We start from the raw sequence: 17,794 nt of genomic DNA, 5'->3' as shown, positions 1-17,794 counted from the left end.
TCTTCTCAAATTTTCTATATTTACCTTAGCAATACCATCTTTTATAACGTTTTTGATGATTCATATGAATTTTCAAGTACGTCTAGATAACTATGAAACCCTCCTTGTCGTTTCTAGTTTGAATATTTTGTTAATTTTACGTTTTTTTCTTCATTTTCTTGTCTCGTATTTATCACGCTAGGATAAGTTAGACACATATTTATCGACCTCTGATTTTTAGTCTGAACAGTGTCCAACTAAACTACTTTTTGGTAATAGATGAAAATTAAATGAGCTACATACACGTTCTCACAGATCGTGCAAAGCATATGTACAAAACAAGTGAGCTCTACGGTTATAATCTTTTATATTGTAAAATGAGATTGTAAATCTTTAAAATAATAATTGAAATAACATTAGAAATTATTTGTCATCTTCGTGTTCACAAATTATTTTCTTAAGACTTAATTACGGTTTGTAAGACTGCTGAGTTAATCAAATGGAAACAAAGCATCTTCGTGCGAGCTTGAATGGTGGTAAACCAAAAATATATTCGTTTGGTATAGCTTTGGATGATCTTCATGCCTATGCTTCCAGTGGAAGACAGAGACTTCAATATTAATAGTCTAGTATTTATAACCGCCCTAGAAAAATCAGTATTCAATGCATAATATACTCATACACATGGTATGTATGTTATTTGACTACTGTGTTCAGATATACCCCAACTTCCCAAACAGAATTTAGGCATTGTTTAGAAATATACTTTTTATTACTGATATTTTTAGAACTCATATGAACATATGTTCATTCAATATACAGTTAAAAGAAAGATATTTGTGAATTTTAGTATTATAATGCATAGATTGTCCATCGTTAAATTTTCTGTTTAATATACATATATCATGAAGAAAATAGAATATTTAGAAGGACAAATATATCTTTCGTATCTTTTGATCATCTGGTAACCACACTTAATAACTGTCTTAATTTCATCTGTCACCTAGGTTACAATAGAAATTCATTCTTTATCCGAGTGCTGACATGAGTGGCAGCGATCTTTCTTTACTCCACGTCTTACACAGAGGTAAAGTTAATTTTCCGTGACATTTAAAGAAATAACTGGTTGATAAAGTTTATTTAAGCTAATGCTTTCCATTTTACAAGTACAAAACACGAATTTAAATTGGAAATAACAGTTCAAAATATAACTATAACAATATCTTACAAACAATTAACTTTCACGGTAGTGTGGAAAATTGAAAACAAATATAATTATCATCACAACATTTGCCAAGTAATGTATTTTGTGAAATAATAAATATATTCAAATGGAAGCCTAAGTCACATACATCGTATAAAATGTAACATAAACAAAAATTAAAGTGTATACGCGCTCGACTTCTAATTTGAGGGTCGCGGATTCGAGTTCTCGTCATACCAAACATGTTCGCCCTTTCAGTTGTATGGATGTTATGATGTATAGGTCAATCCCACTATTCGTTGGTAAAATAGAAGTACAAAAGTTCGCGGTGGGTGTTGATAGCTAGCTGCCTTTCCTCTAGTCTTACACTGCTAAATTAGGGACGGCTAGCTCAGATAGTCCTTCTGTAGATTTGCGTGAAAGTAAAACCAAACTGTAATGCTTGTTTTTGTTTTTAAAGTACTCATACGTTAATTGCAAACAACAAACCTGGATGGAGCATAAAAATGAAACATATGAATGCCAAAAATTAAAATATAAAAATAAAAAAAAGATATCGTTATAAATGCTTAAGTTTCAACCGCTTCTGTTGATTATGTTTTCTCAACATATAAATTGGGCTGAACGCGGTCCAATGGCTAGGATTCCGAATGGTGAATCCAATAAAATAAGTGAAAAAATGTGTTTCATACTATGAGGCCAAGAGTACATATAACGCTATTAATGGTCGCATCTCACTATTTGAATAGAATGATCCAAGTGGAGTAGGTTTACTTCTATAGTAAATCTTTTAGAAATTATGGGTGGCTATCGAAGATAGCCCCAGTATAGTAATGAATTGAAACAAAGAACACAAAACCTTATGAAGAAATCATGAAGTAATATTAGAATCTAACCTTTAGTAAATGTTAAACAGTTCCGCTGATTAATATTTAACTTATCGCGAAGTTTTACCTACTGGCTCGAACACACATAAAAATAGTGCATGGTGCGGCAAAGTTTGTTTGTTTTGGAATTTCGCAGACAGCTATTCAAGGGCTATCTGTGCTAGCCGTCCCTAATTTAGCAGTGTAAGACTAGAGGGAAGGCAGCTAGTCATCACCACCCACCGCCAACTCTTGGGCTACTCTTTCACCAACGAATAGTGGGATTGACCGTAACATTATAACGCCCTCACGGCTGAAAGGGCAAGCATGTTTGGCGCGACGGAAATACGAACCCGCGACCCTCGGATTACGAGTCGCACGCCTTACGCGCTAGGCCATGCCAGGCCAGATGCGGCAAAACAGCGGCATTCACAGTCTCTCACAGTAACGGCATTATTTAATTTTTTAGTAAATTGTTAAAAACAGAAACAGAATAAAGCTGTTTATAAAATCAAAAAAAAAACATTTTAGTTAATCATACCTATCACTGTAATGGTTTGTTTGTTTTTTGAATTTTGCACAAAGCTACTCGAGGGCTATCTGTGCTAGCCGTCCCTAATTTAGTAGTGTAAGACTAGAGGAAAGGCAGGTAGTCATCACCACCCACCGCCTACTCTTGGGCTACTTTTTTACCAATGAATAGTGGGATTGACCTTCACATAATAACGCCCCCACGGCTGGGAGGGCGAGCATGTTTGGCGCGATAAGGATGCGAACCCGTGACCCTTAGATTAGGAGTCGCACGCCTTAAAACGCTTGGCCATGCCGGGCCACTGTAATGCACAAATTAAAATATGATATTAGATGAAGTTTGATTTGAATTACGTGCAAAGCTACTCAAGGGCTATCTGCGCTAGCCGTCCTTAATTTAGCAGTGTAAGACTAGAGGGAAGGCAGCTAGTCATCACCACCCACCGAAAACTCTTGTGCTACTCTTTTGTCAACGAATAGCGGGAATGACCGTCACTTTATAACGCCCCCACGGCTGGAAGGGCGAGCATGTTTGGTGCGACAGGGAATCGAACGTGCGACCCTCAGAGTACGAGTTGAACGCCTTAACCCATCTGGCCATGCAATATTAAATGAAAACTTAATACATTATGCTATTTCAAATCTCATAGCAGAGCGATGTAATTTCTACGTTATTACTGTGTCATTACATTACATGTAAACTAAAAACAGTTACAAGATAACGCCTCCCAATATTAATTTGAATACAGTGCGTTCAAATATCGTTATGACACAGCTATACAAGTGTCATGTGATAAACTACTTATAAACCATTATTCAACAAAGGAAAGATGATTTTTATTGATAATTAAATAAATAGCGTAATTTTTGTGTCTTGTTTGTTTGAAGTTAAGCTAAAAGCTACACATAAGCTAGCTGTGCTCTTCACACCACTGGTATCGAAACCCAGTTTCTAGCGTTGAACTTTTACAGACATACTACTGTGCCATTGGGGACGTTTGTGTGTATTTCCCGCTGGGGCAGCGGTAAGTCTTCAGATTTACAACGCTAAAATCAGGGGTTTGATTTCTCTTTGTAGACAGAGCAGATAGCCTGATGTAGCTTTGCTATAAAAAACACACACAAACACAAACGCGTGTATCTTTGTGTGTCTTACAAATTCTCAGATTCAATATTTATGACTTGGGTAAAGTTATCAGGGCCAACTTAATTCTCGAAATAAACGATCTAATAAGAACCATGACTGTTATTTTCTTCAGTAAATTATGGAAGTAATAAGATGGATTTAAAAAACGTTAAAAGATACTACACGTTGCATCTTTCTCGAACACGAATGATATATGCTGTTGCTTTTTGTGTTAGCTTTAAATTAGAATCTATTGACAGTCAAACTAGCTAACTGAAAAAAAGCTTACTTTCTGATGTTTCAATCTAACCGTTTAGTTGTTTTTTGCTTAATTTATTTTACTCTCGCTTTTCTTTGCTATTTTTTAAACCAACAATTTCCTTTACGACAGAATGTGTTAGAATTAAATTTTAATTAAAGCACGTACTTACTTATAATGGACAGAGAGATTTCTGAATATCGGGTTCTTGCCTTTTTGAAATCTACACGACAAATATAAGTCCCTTTGTCTTTCTCTGTCACAGTGACCAATTGAAGAGTAGCAGGCTTAGAAAGAGTACTGAAGTACGTTCTAGTAGCGTATCTATCACTGGACGAATGTCTGCCGTGTCCTGGTGACCCACCTCTTCTTGCATCTAGGCTGTAAAATGGCGTGGAAGAATCATCTCTGTACCAGAGAACTAAAGCCACTTCATCATCTGGTGTTGGTGGTGAGATGTCACAAGGCAGCTCAACATCATTACCCTGAACCCCTTTTAGTGATAATGGAGGCTCTATAAAGAACAGTAGTTAGATTTATTATATGTTGTCTCAGTGTAAACAATTATACCCTGAAGAAGTTTACTATGTATAAATCTTCCTATGTTACATCTACAGTACAACAGTAGTTTAAACTACAAGTATGTGGGTTCAAGATCAAAAACAGAAAGAAATATCTTAAAACAAAAATAACTTTCAAACTGTTTGCTTTCAGTTAAGCACAAAGCTACATTATACATCTGGACACTTTTCTGTCATTTGTTACATGGTCATTTTATACTGAGATCAGTGGTAGTATTCCTGCTTTCCAAAGAGTGAATAAACGAAGGTACGTAGCATCAGTATCATTGATTTTAGGTGTCCTTACTCTTTCTTTCCTATTCTCAAATTCCTGTCTCGTTTCGCTATCTAGGATGTACTTGATAGTGTTTGGGGAGCGTTTCAAGTTTGCAGCAACTTACCGGAAAGTACAACCAATATCATGCAAAGCTTTTATGCAAACTCTCTGCTCTACTGACACTTATCTACGTGTTTTTGACGGTGGCGTTGTAAAAAAACTTAATAAACACTGCTTTTATCAATGTTTGTTTGTGAATAGCTATTAAACTGATTTATTCTGGAATATACTGGTACCTTATGTTAGCCCCTTGCTAATTTCTTTTTGTATTGTTAAGACACTGCATGGGGTACCATGACAGATATTTCAGACCCTACATTCATCAATATATTCATTCAAACAGAACCCTTGATACAAATATAAGAGAATTCTAAATAATGATAAGTATTCTCACCTTGACTCATTCAGTTTTCAACAGAAATCAATGAATTACCCAATAAAATGGAAAACAATCACAATATTTTCTTATCTTAACACTGTTGCACAGTACTGTAGGTATGATTTATGCTTTCCGAATATATGTAGACTGACCCTGTCTTATTTTTTAGCCATTTTTGTATGTCGAGCTCAGGTTAATTTCTCTGTTTTAGTTTTAAAGTACGATAAACTCAGTGAAATATAAGAAGTGTAAACCATTTTTTCTGTTTAAAAAATCTTACATTCAGGAAAGACTCGAACAAGTAGTAATATAAACATTACGTATAAAATATGTATGTAAACTCATTTACACAAGAAATTCCAGTGTTTTACCAGATGTTTACATTTTTCATAAATAGCACTGATGTATTTTTTTCTTGAAGTTTTGTTCGTGAATGTTTCTATATGTGCGATACCTGTTAATCTGAGAATTTACTTACAGTACTTGCTAGTCGATAAACTAGTTTTTCTGAGGATACATACTGATATCGTGCATGTTTTGTTTGCATTGAATATAAAGTCTAAATAAATAATATTTGTGGTTCCACAAAATAATCAGGATTAATTATGACACACAATTATGTTACTCTGAGGTGTTGGTATAATTCGTATCTTAGATAACAGTCAGGTAATCCTCTACCAGCATCTTTTGAACTCCACTCACCTGGCAACCACCAACAGAAAACACCTCTTACTGTTATCACACACATATATAAGAAAAATTACAGTGTACATTTAGTTTGTATGTAATTTATTTATCTTGCACAGAATATTTCGAACGTGCTTCAATCCTGCTATTCAGTTTATGAAACACTGTCCACAATTCAGCCAAGCTGTTTCATCACATGTTGGTCTTTTAAGATTTTACATAATTCTACATGTCCTTTAGAATATTCATATCAGAAATTTATGCAGCCGAGTCATGCTTGTGACTGTTCCATTGGCTTCTTCACCCACATCAGGAATTTTTGTTTTGTTAGAAAATAAACCCCTGTCTGAAGCGTTATATTTTTGAAGGAAGAATATGACGAACTATGTATTTTTAAGCTGTCACTGTTGACTGAGATGTGCAATGAACATGTAATGATCCTCAAGCATGCTTTTATGTTTGTAATTGACTATGATACCGTTTTCTTCTTCTACTTCGAACTAACTGTCGCAGAATGTTATTGAGCAAGTTGAAGTTTGATTCATTTGAAAAGAATCATTGTCTTCAGTGTTTTTCATTCCACTGTTTGTGGAAGATGTTTATTCAAAAAATTTGATTTTGTCATTTATTATAAGAAATGTTTTTTCGAACAGCTACACGTTTACTAATATCACTTCTTGCTAATTGTATCTTCCTCTTCTAGAGGCGACATTTACACACGTATTTATGTTTTCTAAACTAATAATTTCTATTATTAACAATTCCAATTTTACATACCCGCTACACGCATCTTGCAGAAAGTTCGTATAGAAACAAATAACAGTGCAGAAATGCTATGGCTTCTATACGCTTTTCAGGTGGTATTTCCACTTTGATGCAGGAGCATTGTAACTGATTGTATGACAACAAACTACAATTTAAACAATAAACACATGAATATATTCTCATCGTATTTGCCTTTTACAACCGTTTTTCTCACTGCCCTGATAATCATTTTCAGTGTTGCATACATAAACAACTTACATTTATAAGTTTAGAGTTATTAGCATATTTCTCAGTTCCTAAGCGCAAAGTTGCGTAAGGCACTGCAATCATCTCACAAAGTGAGCCCCGACTTTTAGCGTTATAAGTCACTGAATATGTTTTTATTCAATAGCTTAAAACTGAACTGTCGGATCTTGAATGAAAAGAAAAAGTAAAATATACGTATGTTTAAAAAAAATACACTACAGTTTCTTTGTTAGAACTCCTTTACTGAATAATTATGTCATTTTTTCTTATTTTTCGTACTGATTATAAAAATAACTACACCGAGGTAAAAACAAATACTTGTTTAATTTTTTTGTATTTAACATAAAGAAACTTGAATTATCAATGCTCCAAAAATATTTTAGTTACTTGCGTTCGTTAAATCCTTGTTATTAAATGCGAAAGAGGAAACTGTTATTAGATTGACAACATTCTTAATACTTGTATGTTATTAACTCTCATGTTTATAAGGTTAATGTTGCAGTTTCAGAGAAGTCAATTAACATTCGTATTAATCAGTTTTATTCCCCGCTGGGACAGCGTTAAGTCTACGGACTTACATCGCTAAAATCAGGGGTTCCATTCTCCTGATGTAGCATTGCTATAAGAAAACACACACATTAATTACGCAGTACCCGTAGTTCCAGTACCGTAGTTGACTCTTAAACACCTTAAACAAAACATTTGATAATTTTAAATAAGTGTATTTAGAAGTGCAAGATGTAATAAAATCGTAAAAAAATGTATTTCATGATAAACTAATAATTTTACTTAATTTTCGATCCGCATAATAACATTTTACTATATTTCTTTTAGAAGCTTCTTCATAAGCTACAATAACTAATGCAGTCATAGCACGTCTATTTTTACTGATATCTATGACACTTCTTTATAATATATGATCATTTTAATTAAACACTGGATATAATGAAATTATGCATGAACAATTTGGAAATAAAGTGAAACTAATGAGCTACATGAGAGTCATAGCTTTTACACAAATAGGTTTTTAAGCAGATACAATCGCTTCTACAACTTTGAAATACATTACAACATATAGTTGTACAAGCAACTTCATTTCCATGTATTTTATAACAAAACTAGAGTAAATATCTTTCAAACAATGACACCAAACTACCGGGAGCTAAAACTATTCAGTATAAAACTGCCAATACACAAGTTATTTTCCCATGAACATTTTCATATTGCTCTTGAATTCACTTCATATAACTGAACAAACATGCTACATATTAGAGCCTTTGAATAAAATATTAAAACATGCGATTGCCATATAATTGTTCTTTGTCAGAGAAAATGTCTTTTTCCCTACAGATAATTGTTATTTTCAGTCTGTAACAGAGTTATTATCCTATATCTAGTTTAATATCAATGTTTAAGTTAAATTTATATTTATAAATGTACATAAGTTATACTGTTAAATCTGCGTTGCAAAATTCCCGCCCACTCACTAAAGGTGTAAATATTCTCAAGTGTAAGAATCGATAGAATATGTGTGTACGTAAACACTAGTATATCGTCAATACTGTTGTGCAGGTTTGAATTTCTCGAAACTCTCTTAACACTTATACATGTATTCAACTCGACGAGCCAGAAGCAGTATATATTATTGTTTCGCTGAAGTTGGTATAATACAAACCTTGGAAGCTATAACTGTTATTGATGTTTATTAATCGAGAAATAACAGATATTTGACCAGGAATGTTTAAAAGATTTGAAACATTACACACTGGATTAACATCGGACATAAGTACTTCTTCGAGGACATTAGTATGCTCAAGAAGATATTACAGAAGTTTAGCGGTAACAAGTTCCATGTGCAAATAGCGAAGAGCTAACAAGCTCTCTGTTAAATAAATTTTATCTACTTTAACTCAAAATTCAAGACCAGAAATAAAACTCGATATTATTGTTTGTAAAACTTTGCATATAGATCATTATTTGTAATAACCGTTATTGTAACTCATATTTTTGTTTCCATATTAACATATATATGTATTAAAAAAGAAACTGTCATTCAATCTTGTTGAAAAATATCAACATTTAATTTAAATTATCGTTCAACTCTGTTTCAGGCTATTTTAAATTGGAATACATAGAATGTCTGTTTTAAAAAAGGATTTTTCGTAATAATTTTCAGCATAGATTTTCACTAATTGTCGATTTCATTTTCTTTCTTGTGCGATGATACGGTGAGAATACACTTCGGTGTCTTCGATCGAATGAATCTTCCTAGTTTTCGTATTCGAATCCTACCTAGCTTAACGTCATAATGTTGTTGGTAACACCATGTTACACAGATAACGTCATTCCTGTTCCGGTACTTGGAACTCCCTACTTAACATTTTATATAGTGGAAAACATTCCGAAATTTATTATTATTTACGCCTGTCAAAGCTATTAATTTCAACTAAAATGGGAATGGGTGATAAAAAGAGGAAGTATTATAGAAGAATAAGTGGAATTTGACTCGTGTGTGACTTACGAAATTAAGAGAAATCGAACATAACCGCTACAGTGACCGACCGACATTAGACATATATGTGTGTTGATGATTATTACACAGTTGTCACATTAGCTATTTAAGATTGTTTCAGTTAGCTGTAATCTCTAATTGTTATATAAATTTTCTTAGTCAGTAAAAAGACATTATTAGTTATATTAGTGTTATGGCGTAAAGTTTATAGTAGAATCACTGAACACTTGCCAAGTGCAAAATTATATTTTCTTTCGCTAGATGAGTCTCTTTCTAAATTATATCTAAATGTACACATATTTCATGAACTCTTTTGCATTGAATATGCTCTTTTCAAGTTTCCTAGCGACCACATGTTTAGCTAATTTATCATCTAGATTCTAGACATTAAAATATCAAATACAAAGCTACAGTTAGGCAGTAACAGTATTGCATGAATAAACTGACTTTACTTGACATTACAGGTCTTTATATCGAAACATTGCGTGCTGTGTGAGCACTTGTAAACAGTTAATAATGAACCTCATTAGTTCCAGAAGGAATTGCATATAGCCGTAATATAGCTATAAGGAAAGTAGCAATAATAACGTTTCAAATATGGTACGTCAGTGATATTTGTAATTAGGGTCTACCATGAACTGATAATAAATACACTGTCACCACGGTATGCCTGAGCAGGTGGTTTCTAATTAACAGGAACCTTTCAAAGTGTTCATATTTCGTTCGCACAAAAAGCGGATTATTACTGAAATGAAGAACAATACATTTGCGTGACAACATTAGACATTGTTGTCATGTATACATAGAAGAATCTCCAGAAGATTGGTTCCATAATTCAGTTTCAAGTCAACATGAATTTGGAAACTGTGCGCTCGAACGACGAAAAATTGTCGACTAAAAATAAATAAATAATACGATAGCTAAAGCAACAGATATTATCACTTTGTAGTGTAAAGTCTTACGGTACATTCCTGGACACTGGTATTTTTCCCCCATTTTCATTAGCATTTTAAATGGTTGGGAAAAGAAAGCAACTGAATGTTTATGTAGATGTATTTAAATAAACTTTAATTTTGAGTTCTAAAAAGAATAAAAAACGCAATTTATCCACCTTTTTAAACAACGTAGAAAGAAGGAAAAAAAGACACCATCAATAATTCAATATTTGTATATGTACCATGTTTTCGCATGTGGGCTCCCCAGTGGCACAGCGGTATGTCTGTGGACTCCAACCGCTAAAAAACTGAGTTTTGATACCCGTGGTGGGCAGAACATAAAAAGCCCTTTGTGTAGCTTGGTGTTTAATTCCAAAAAAGCAAAGAAATTCACATGTGGTCGTTAATATGAATGACAAAATCTGTTAGTTATAAATTCCTAGCAGAGTGGTCAAATTATAAGTATCTTCGTAGCATACTAGCAAATTTTATCCTGAGATTTTTCACTTGAAGGGCTGGAGGATTCATTATTGAGAAAATATAAGAGCATACGAAAAAGAAAATATTGATGGCGATGAAGTATCAGGATAGATAACTTTCTTGTTGATAATTCTGATAAAACTATTAAAATTGGGCAATTTTTTGAAACTAAACAAAGTAAAAAGTGTTGGTTAAAATAAAATATATGTTACATACAAAAAATATTAATAATTCACATAAATAAAAGAAAACCTGATGTACTAAACTAATTCGAGCATTTTATAACCATTTTCGAACAAAATATCAGCTAAATACATATTAAATATTTCTATATGGTGAAGTAAAACGGACTGAAAACCTCATAGAAATATGCAACTATTCTTAGGGATTTTAAGCCTTATTTTAATATAGGGAAGAGAATATTTTTCAGCGACCAAATATGGCAAATAATGCTTTGAAATAAAAAAAATACTAGATCAGTTTACTTAAATATCCTTTTGCAATAAAATATATAAATAATAATATAGCGAGTATGTTTTTTTTTTGTTTAGTGTTACGACTTTTTTGATGATCTAGAACCTCTTTATATTGCATCAAGAACATTTTTTTTTTGCATTCAGTTTTAGATTGAATCGGCACTATGCGTAAAAGTACTTTTAAGCACGACTATTAGGTAAAATTAGTAAATTATGCAATTCTGACGTTAATTGCTACTAATAATAACATTTAAACAATACATGGTTTCTATATATCTAATATTACCAGGCAAGTTTATTTCCTTTAATAAAACGTAAATTATTTACTGTCCTATAAAGAAGAGATTTGTAGGTCATTTTTGATTTACGATAATCTCTTAACATAATACAATTCTGCTGGTTCTTGTATGTTTCACAAACCACTGGTCTCGAGGAAGGTGACATTTTTTACTATAAATTTAGTTTGTGTGGTTTGTACGTTTGTGGAAAACTATATAGGGGATATTTACGCAAACCATCTATAATTTTGAAATAATACATTAATGTGAGGCCAGCAAGCGAACAACTTCTCTAACAGAAAAGTAGCTAGTAAACAAAATCTCTCACTCCCTTCAAGGTATTTTAATAGAATACCTCGAATAGACAGGCGTTTTAAAAACTCACCAGTGGCCCCCAACGTGAGGAGCTGGTTTTACAGGCTAAGAATCGCGAGCCAAGGGCTCCAAAATCTATAATCCAGCAAGATAATCACTGATACAGTGAAGCTTATGTTGTTCTTAAGGGCCGACTCATTTGTTATTGTTTGTAAACTATAATTCACATTGATAGAAACTTAAAATTAGTCATGAAGGTGTTACGAATGTTGGTTTCTGTCTAAACTTTAATTTTAAGGGCTAAACGTTAAATATCAGAGTTCGATCACTGCTCTGTTCACACTTTGGATAGCCTATTTAGCTGCTTTGTACTTATTAATAGCCAAACAATTATTATTCTTCACAACATATTTCTAATTACCAATCAGATGAGTTAAGATATAAACGTTATGAAGGTCATTTAATATTAGAGATTAATACTTTATATGAATCTGTTTCAAACAATACATTCCAGTTAAGTGATGCAGTTATGTTTTAACTGCTAAAAATTTCGTTCTTCCTATCTGATAATCACAGAATAGTTTAAATGTTTTTACGTCTTTCTCTTGTAGACTGTGTTTGAACTATACAATAAAAAATCCAAAGTTATAAAAATGTTAAGTTGTAGGATTACAAGTTCAATCTTACCATAGAACACACTGTTTTATGTATTCCTTTTGTCTTCATTTTAGCGAGCAAATTATCCTGGTTTGAACAGAAATAAAGTTTAGTATGAATTACATGAAAGTCACAATAGACATATTCCTTGATTTATTCTGTTGTTCACAAAGAAGTGAAATATGTCGTGTAACGTGGTTACAGTACTTCATTTGTTGAAAAATAGAAGCAAAAAAATATATTTATCATCTGTAACTTTCACGATTTATTACTCTTACTATATAAAAGACTTTTTTCTCACATTTGACCTGCAGAATAAAAGAGGAACGGTGTCTCTGGCTGATCTAGTATTGGTGTGCCAATACACTGGTAGTTCAATTATCTGCCAACTTTTTAATATACCTTGACTGTTGGAAATGCTGTCCATCTCGATAAAAGAAAAGCTTTAATGATTCTATGTGATTGTTCGTATTTGTTTACTCAGACTCACATTGTTCATGAGAAATAAGTAAGAAAGTATAAGATAATCAATGAATACTTTGAATATTGTTATGGAATTTTGAATCGTAAAACGTTTTTGGCAAGTATAACTTTTATCTAAATACATTTCTCTGGCAGAGTTTGTTGAACATCGATGACAGATGAGAATAGTTTTGTGTATCATAAGATTTTTTACAAATGTCCTTTCCAATCACGTTCATAAAAACCATCTGGATCTCCTCGGAGTAACATGGTACGTAGAATATTTAATATAGTCATGCAGAATGCTAACAACCAATTGTTCTTATCAAGAGCTCTGAAACTTGATACCTTCTGTTGAGCTTTTTCATTTGGAGAGTTTATGTTGCTACGAATTCGATACCAAAGAACTGCTGATTTAAATTAAAATATACATTGTTTTCATGCCATGTTGGAGTACTAAAACAATGCCTTGATGCCTTACCTTCACACTTGAGTTCTTTAAATGATCTGCATCATTTATTTGGTGTCACGAAATCCAAGAAATCGTCAGAAGTATTACTAGACATTTCACCTTCCTCACTCTCCAATGGAATTGCGTAATCAATCTTCCTTTTATTTTCTTCGTCCTTTAATTTGTTCTGTAGCTATTTCCCACCTACCTTTCGTGCCATTTTGACTTATGGATCTAAACCATTGCATCCACACTGATTTGGAGGGCATTTCCTATAAATAATGCACTTATGCAGTTTATCCGTACAAGCTATTTTCCTAACGTTGTTCTATGATTACCGTACATTTACTCTTTGGATGTCGATATTTATTTTGTAGTCAACCGTAGATCTGATTTTCACAAAGGGTGCAGCAGCTGCCTTCCTTTTATCCAATCAGGTTTTGGTAAAAGAATTGGCGCATAAACAAACGATCCAGAATGACTTGAAAAATTAGTTTCTGCAAAATCCTCAGTGCCTGGTCCGTGAAAGCACTATTAAGTAAGAAAAGGTATCACGGATATTTGTAAATTATGAGCAAGATATAGAAACAAAACAACAAATTTAGATTATGGGCAGATGAAATCATGTGATTGATCAGTTAAAATTCGTCTATGTTTGGTGGTTAATTTTATCAGTAGTAAAAGAGACCATGAAAAACAGCATGGTTAGGTGACCAAGATAATTACCTATTATTTTACACAAAACTACTGTCTGCATATCGTGTTGTCTGCATATCGTGTTGACGAAATTATAATTAAAAAAACATAAACTTGTTTTCATAAATTACAACTGTTCCGACATTAATGTTATTGTTAGTATAATATTATTGTGTACATGGTAATACCTGACGTTTTGCATTTAGTGTGCAAAATTAGTTTTTTTTTTGCTGGTGTTAAAATACAGGTTACTCTCATTGGCTTGATTTTTAAGACATCTGAAGACTTATTTTCAAATGTCTGCTAGTCTTATAACTGTGACATCATATTAAGTTACTAGTTAAATACAGAAGTTGAGTACGTTATTTTCAAACATTTTTTTAGCCTAATCACATCTTTAAAGTGCTTGTTGCACAATCTGTTCGTGCTTTATCTGATGACCATTAATCTTTGACAGTACCTCTGAAGTGTAGTTCCTTCTGTAAAATACTCCATCACATGGCTTTCATGTCTTACGCACACCACTCAATCTTGAAAGCTTTCATAATTTACTTAATATACGGGAAAAAGGATTTTCAGCTTCCGTTTCAACAGCCAAACAGTGTAGAAATACCCAGACATTCTCCGACGTTAACAGAATGTTTCTCTATTGAAAGAACTACCTTAGTTATGCGGTGGTTGAAGGTTAGGTATGATTGAAAGTCTCACTTCTAGACTGAATTCGTTCGTGATTAACTGGTTTTGCCAATAACCTCCGTACTAGTCCATACTTACCTGTTACAAGACGCCGTTCTTGATTATTAAAACTGTTGTATGATCTTGCTGCTCTTTGTTGATTTATACAAGTAAACTGAAGTTTGCGATATAAATACATATTTATGATCTAAGTGTTTGATATTTTGCGTCCGAGAAGGTTGTTACACACTCTTTTCTAAAGAGAAGAATGTAAGGTAGCATCAAAATACCTATAAAATTCCAAACAATGAAATAATTTAGTTCAGATACATACCGCTCTACTGAAAGTTTATACTGGTTTTGTTTGCAGCGTGAGTATTGATTTTAATATTCAAAATTGTATTAAGATAACGTACTAGATCTTCCGTGGTTTATGTTTACATGAGCACTTCTTTTTGATTTCATGAATTTAGGTATTTAAGTGTTGTTAAAAATACAAATTTAACATTGTAAGAATCTTACCAGGAAATGTAACCAGCCGTGACATCAGTACAAGTGTATATAAAGAAAATTATTCTTGTACTTTTAACAATAAAACATCTTTAATATGAGTAAATCCAATATATGTGTTTCATAGTAGTAAAATCTCGGCGCGCACAGCAGATTAGAATACAAAATGTACACTACGTTCATAAAGTATCAGATTTAACTGCTAGAACCTGAGTATAAAGCATCATAAAAGTATATTAATAGGCAATACATTGTTCCAGTTGGTTTACTGTTACCAAGTTCAATGCAATACTTTCGAAAATAAACATACATCTCTTCAAATGAACAATGATTATTAAAATACTCTTAGAGTGCTTGAAACCTGTTATGATATACTAATCCAACCATTCAGTAATAAACTTTTTAGTGACAAAATTTACAGTAAACCAAGCTGAATTAGTCATCGTGATATACCAAAAGCATGATGTAAATATATAGTGTTTATACGACTTGATTAAGCTTACTTAAAACTAGATGAGGACAATAATATAATCATAAAAAACTCCAGCTCTTGAAAGGTATTGAGGACGTGGTTTTATGATTAAAGAAACATCATTAAAAACTCCTTTATGAAAGATTTTGAATTCCATCATATGCAGGAGATAATAAAAATATAGTGACTGACACAATAGGTGATCATAACACAAGACTTATGCACCATCTAAAGCTTTAACGAGACTTAAAAAGAAATGCGAAGCATCTTTTTTCTAAGAAACTTGGTTAACATGTTATTCAAAGCTTGTTATAAAGCAATATAATATGTGAATTGGAATAGCTTTATAACATTTATACAAAATATCCAAAGGTAAGCAAATTCATATGGGTGAGAAACAAAACACTAAAATACTTTTCAAAACTTTGCAATTTTTCTCGATAAAAGGTATGTTGGATAAAGAAGGAACTAATTATATTTATTTGTGCAGCTTTCTGCTCAACTACAAAAAAATATATGTATATATATATATAAAAATTAGTAAATTTACTTAAAAATCAAAATTAATTTTTCTATTACTGTATTTCGTTGTAATTAAGCACAAAACTATAAAATGGGCTATCCATGTTCTGCCCACCCTGCGTATCGAAACCCGGATTTTATCATTGGAAGTCCGCAGACATTTTGCTGTGCAACTGGAAAGCTTTTTCATTACTACTCGTTTTGGCCATTTAAATATTCGTAACTGATAATATCTGTGGCCAAAGCACCCAACTGCATTGGGAATAATCCATCTATCAGACTATTTGTAAAGTAATACGTGAAAGAATGGTAGCATCCAGTGGGAAAAACAACAACAAACAAGCCCGTTGGCTACGCAGAAAACTTATATGATGTATTACGACTGATGCACGCGTTGCATCAAAACTTAAATACTTTTGTTCAGAATGCTTTGTAATCCGTCTCCTTTGCTCAGAAAATCATAATGATATTTTACTGATTGAAATAATACATGGAATGAAAAATACGGTGTAAATGGCCCACTAGACAACCACATTGTAAATACACTCTTCTCCAAAATATTGGGTTGCATGCACCCTTTATAATTATTTTTCATAATTTTTAGGGAAAAGATTATTGATTTTCTTCAACAGGTATTTGCTAGTTACAGTATCTTATAGTTTATATATTTAATGTTCAAGTTACATTTGGTAACGACGTTGACGATAAATTTATTTTCATGATGTTGTTTGAAACCGAAACTTTCTGTAAAGTTTCATAACGATTAGTTAGATTCTTTAGATCTCTGAAGTCTAGTTCCGTATTACAGTTGAGTTATACTCGGTTTATTATTGTAACTATTATATGATTTCTTCTTTAATATATAATACTCATTTTCTTGCAAATGAATTTATCTGTAAAAATGTATACTTGCTTTCTTCCTTAAAATACTAAAAAATTATCTTTTCATTAAAATATGAGTAAAATATTTTACAAATAAATGACGGATATTGTATGTCATTTACTATTTATTACACCGTCCCCCGCTAGTACAGCAGTATGTCTTTGGATTTACAACACTAAAATCAACGGTTCAATTCCCCTCAGTGCGCTCAGGAGATAGCCCGATGTGGCTTTGCTATAAAACACAAACACACACTATTTATTACTTATACAAATCATTCAATGTTTGTTGGTTGATTATTTTAATTTGTAATTTTCATTCTTATTCTATAAATAAAATTTGATTTCTTAACATCTGCTTATATTTTATCCGTTTTCTCAAAATCTAATTTACCTTTCCATTAGATCAGAAATAAAAGAATGTAAAATACAGATAAACTCAAAAGCATTAATTTTAATTGTGTCTTTGATACTGTATTCCTCCATCTCGAATATTCCCGTCGGTGGACTCAGCAGATAGCTGGAAGTGGCT

General features: G+C 32.4%; 1 protein-coding gene across 1 annotated transcript in view; it reads right to left on the bottom strand.

The window, feature by feature from the left end:
* Positions 1-17,794, bottom strand: part of LOC143225194 (protein turtle-like) — a 112,509-nt gene that overhangs the window by 42,577 nt on the left and 52,138 nt on the right. The window contains exon 2 of the mRNA XM_076454177.1: positions 4,138-4,479. Coding sequence (XP_076310292.1) covers positions 4,138-4,479 — 342 coding nt within the window. The remainder of the gene's footprint in view (positions 1-4,137; positions 4,480-17,794) is intronic.

The sequence above is a fragment of the Tachypleus tridentatus genome, chromosome 9 (genome assembly GCF_004210375.1).
Source record: "Tachypleus tridentatus isolate NWPU-2018 chromosome 9, ASM421037v1, whole genome shotgun sequence".
NCBI lineage: Eukaryota > Metazoa > Arthropoda > Merostomata > Xiphosura > Limulidae > Tachypleus > Tachypleus tridentatus.
The sequence above is the reverse complement of the archived record's forward strand: the minus strand, read 5'-3'. Positions and strand labels throughout refer to the sequence as shown.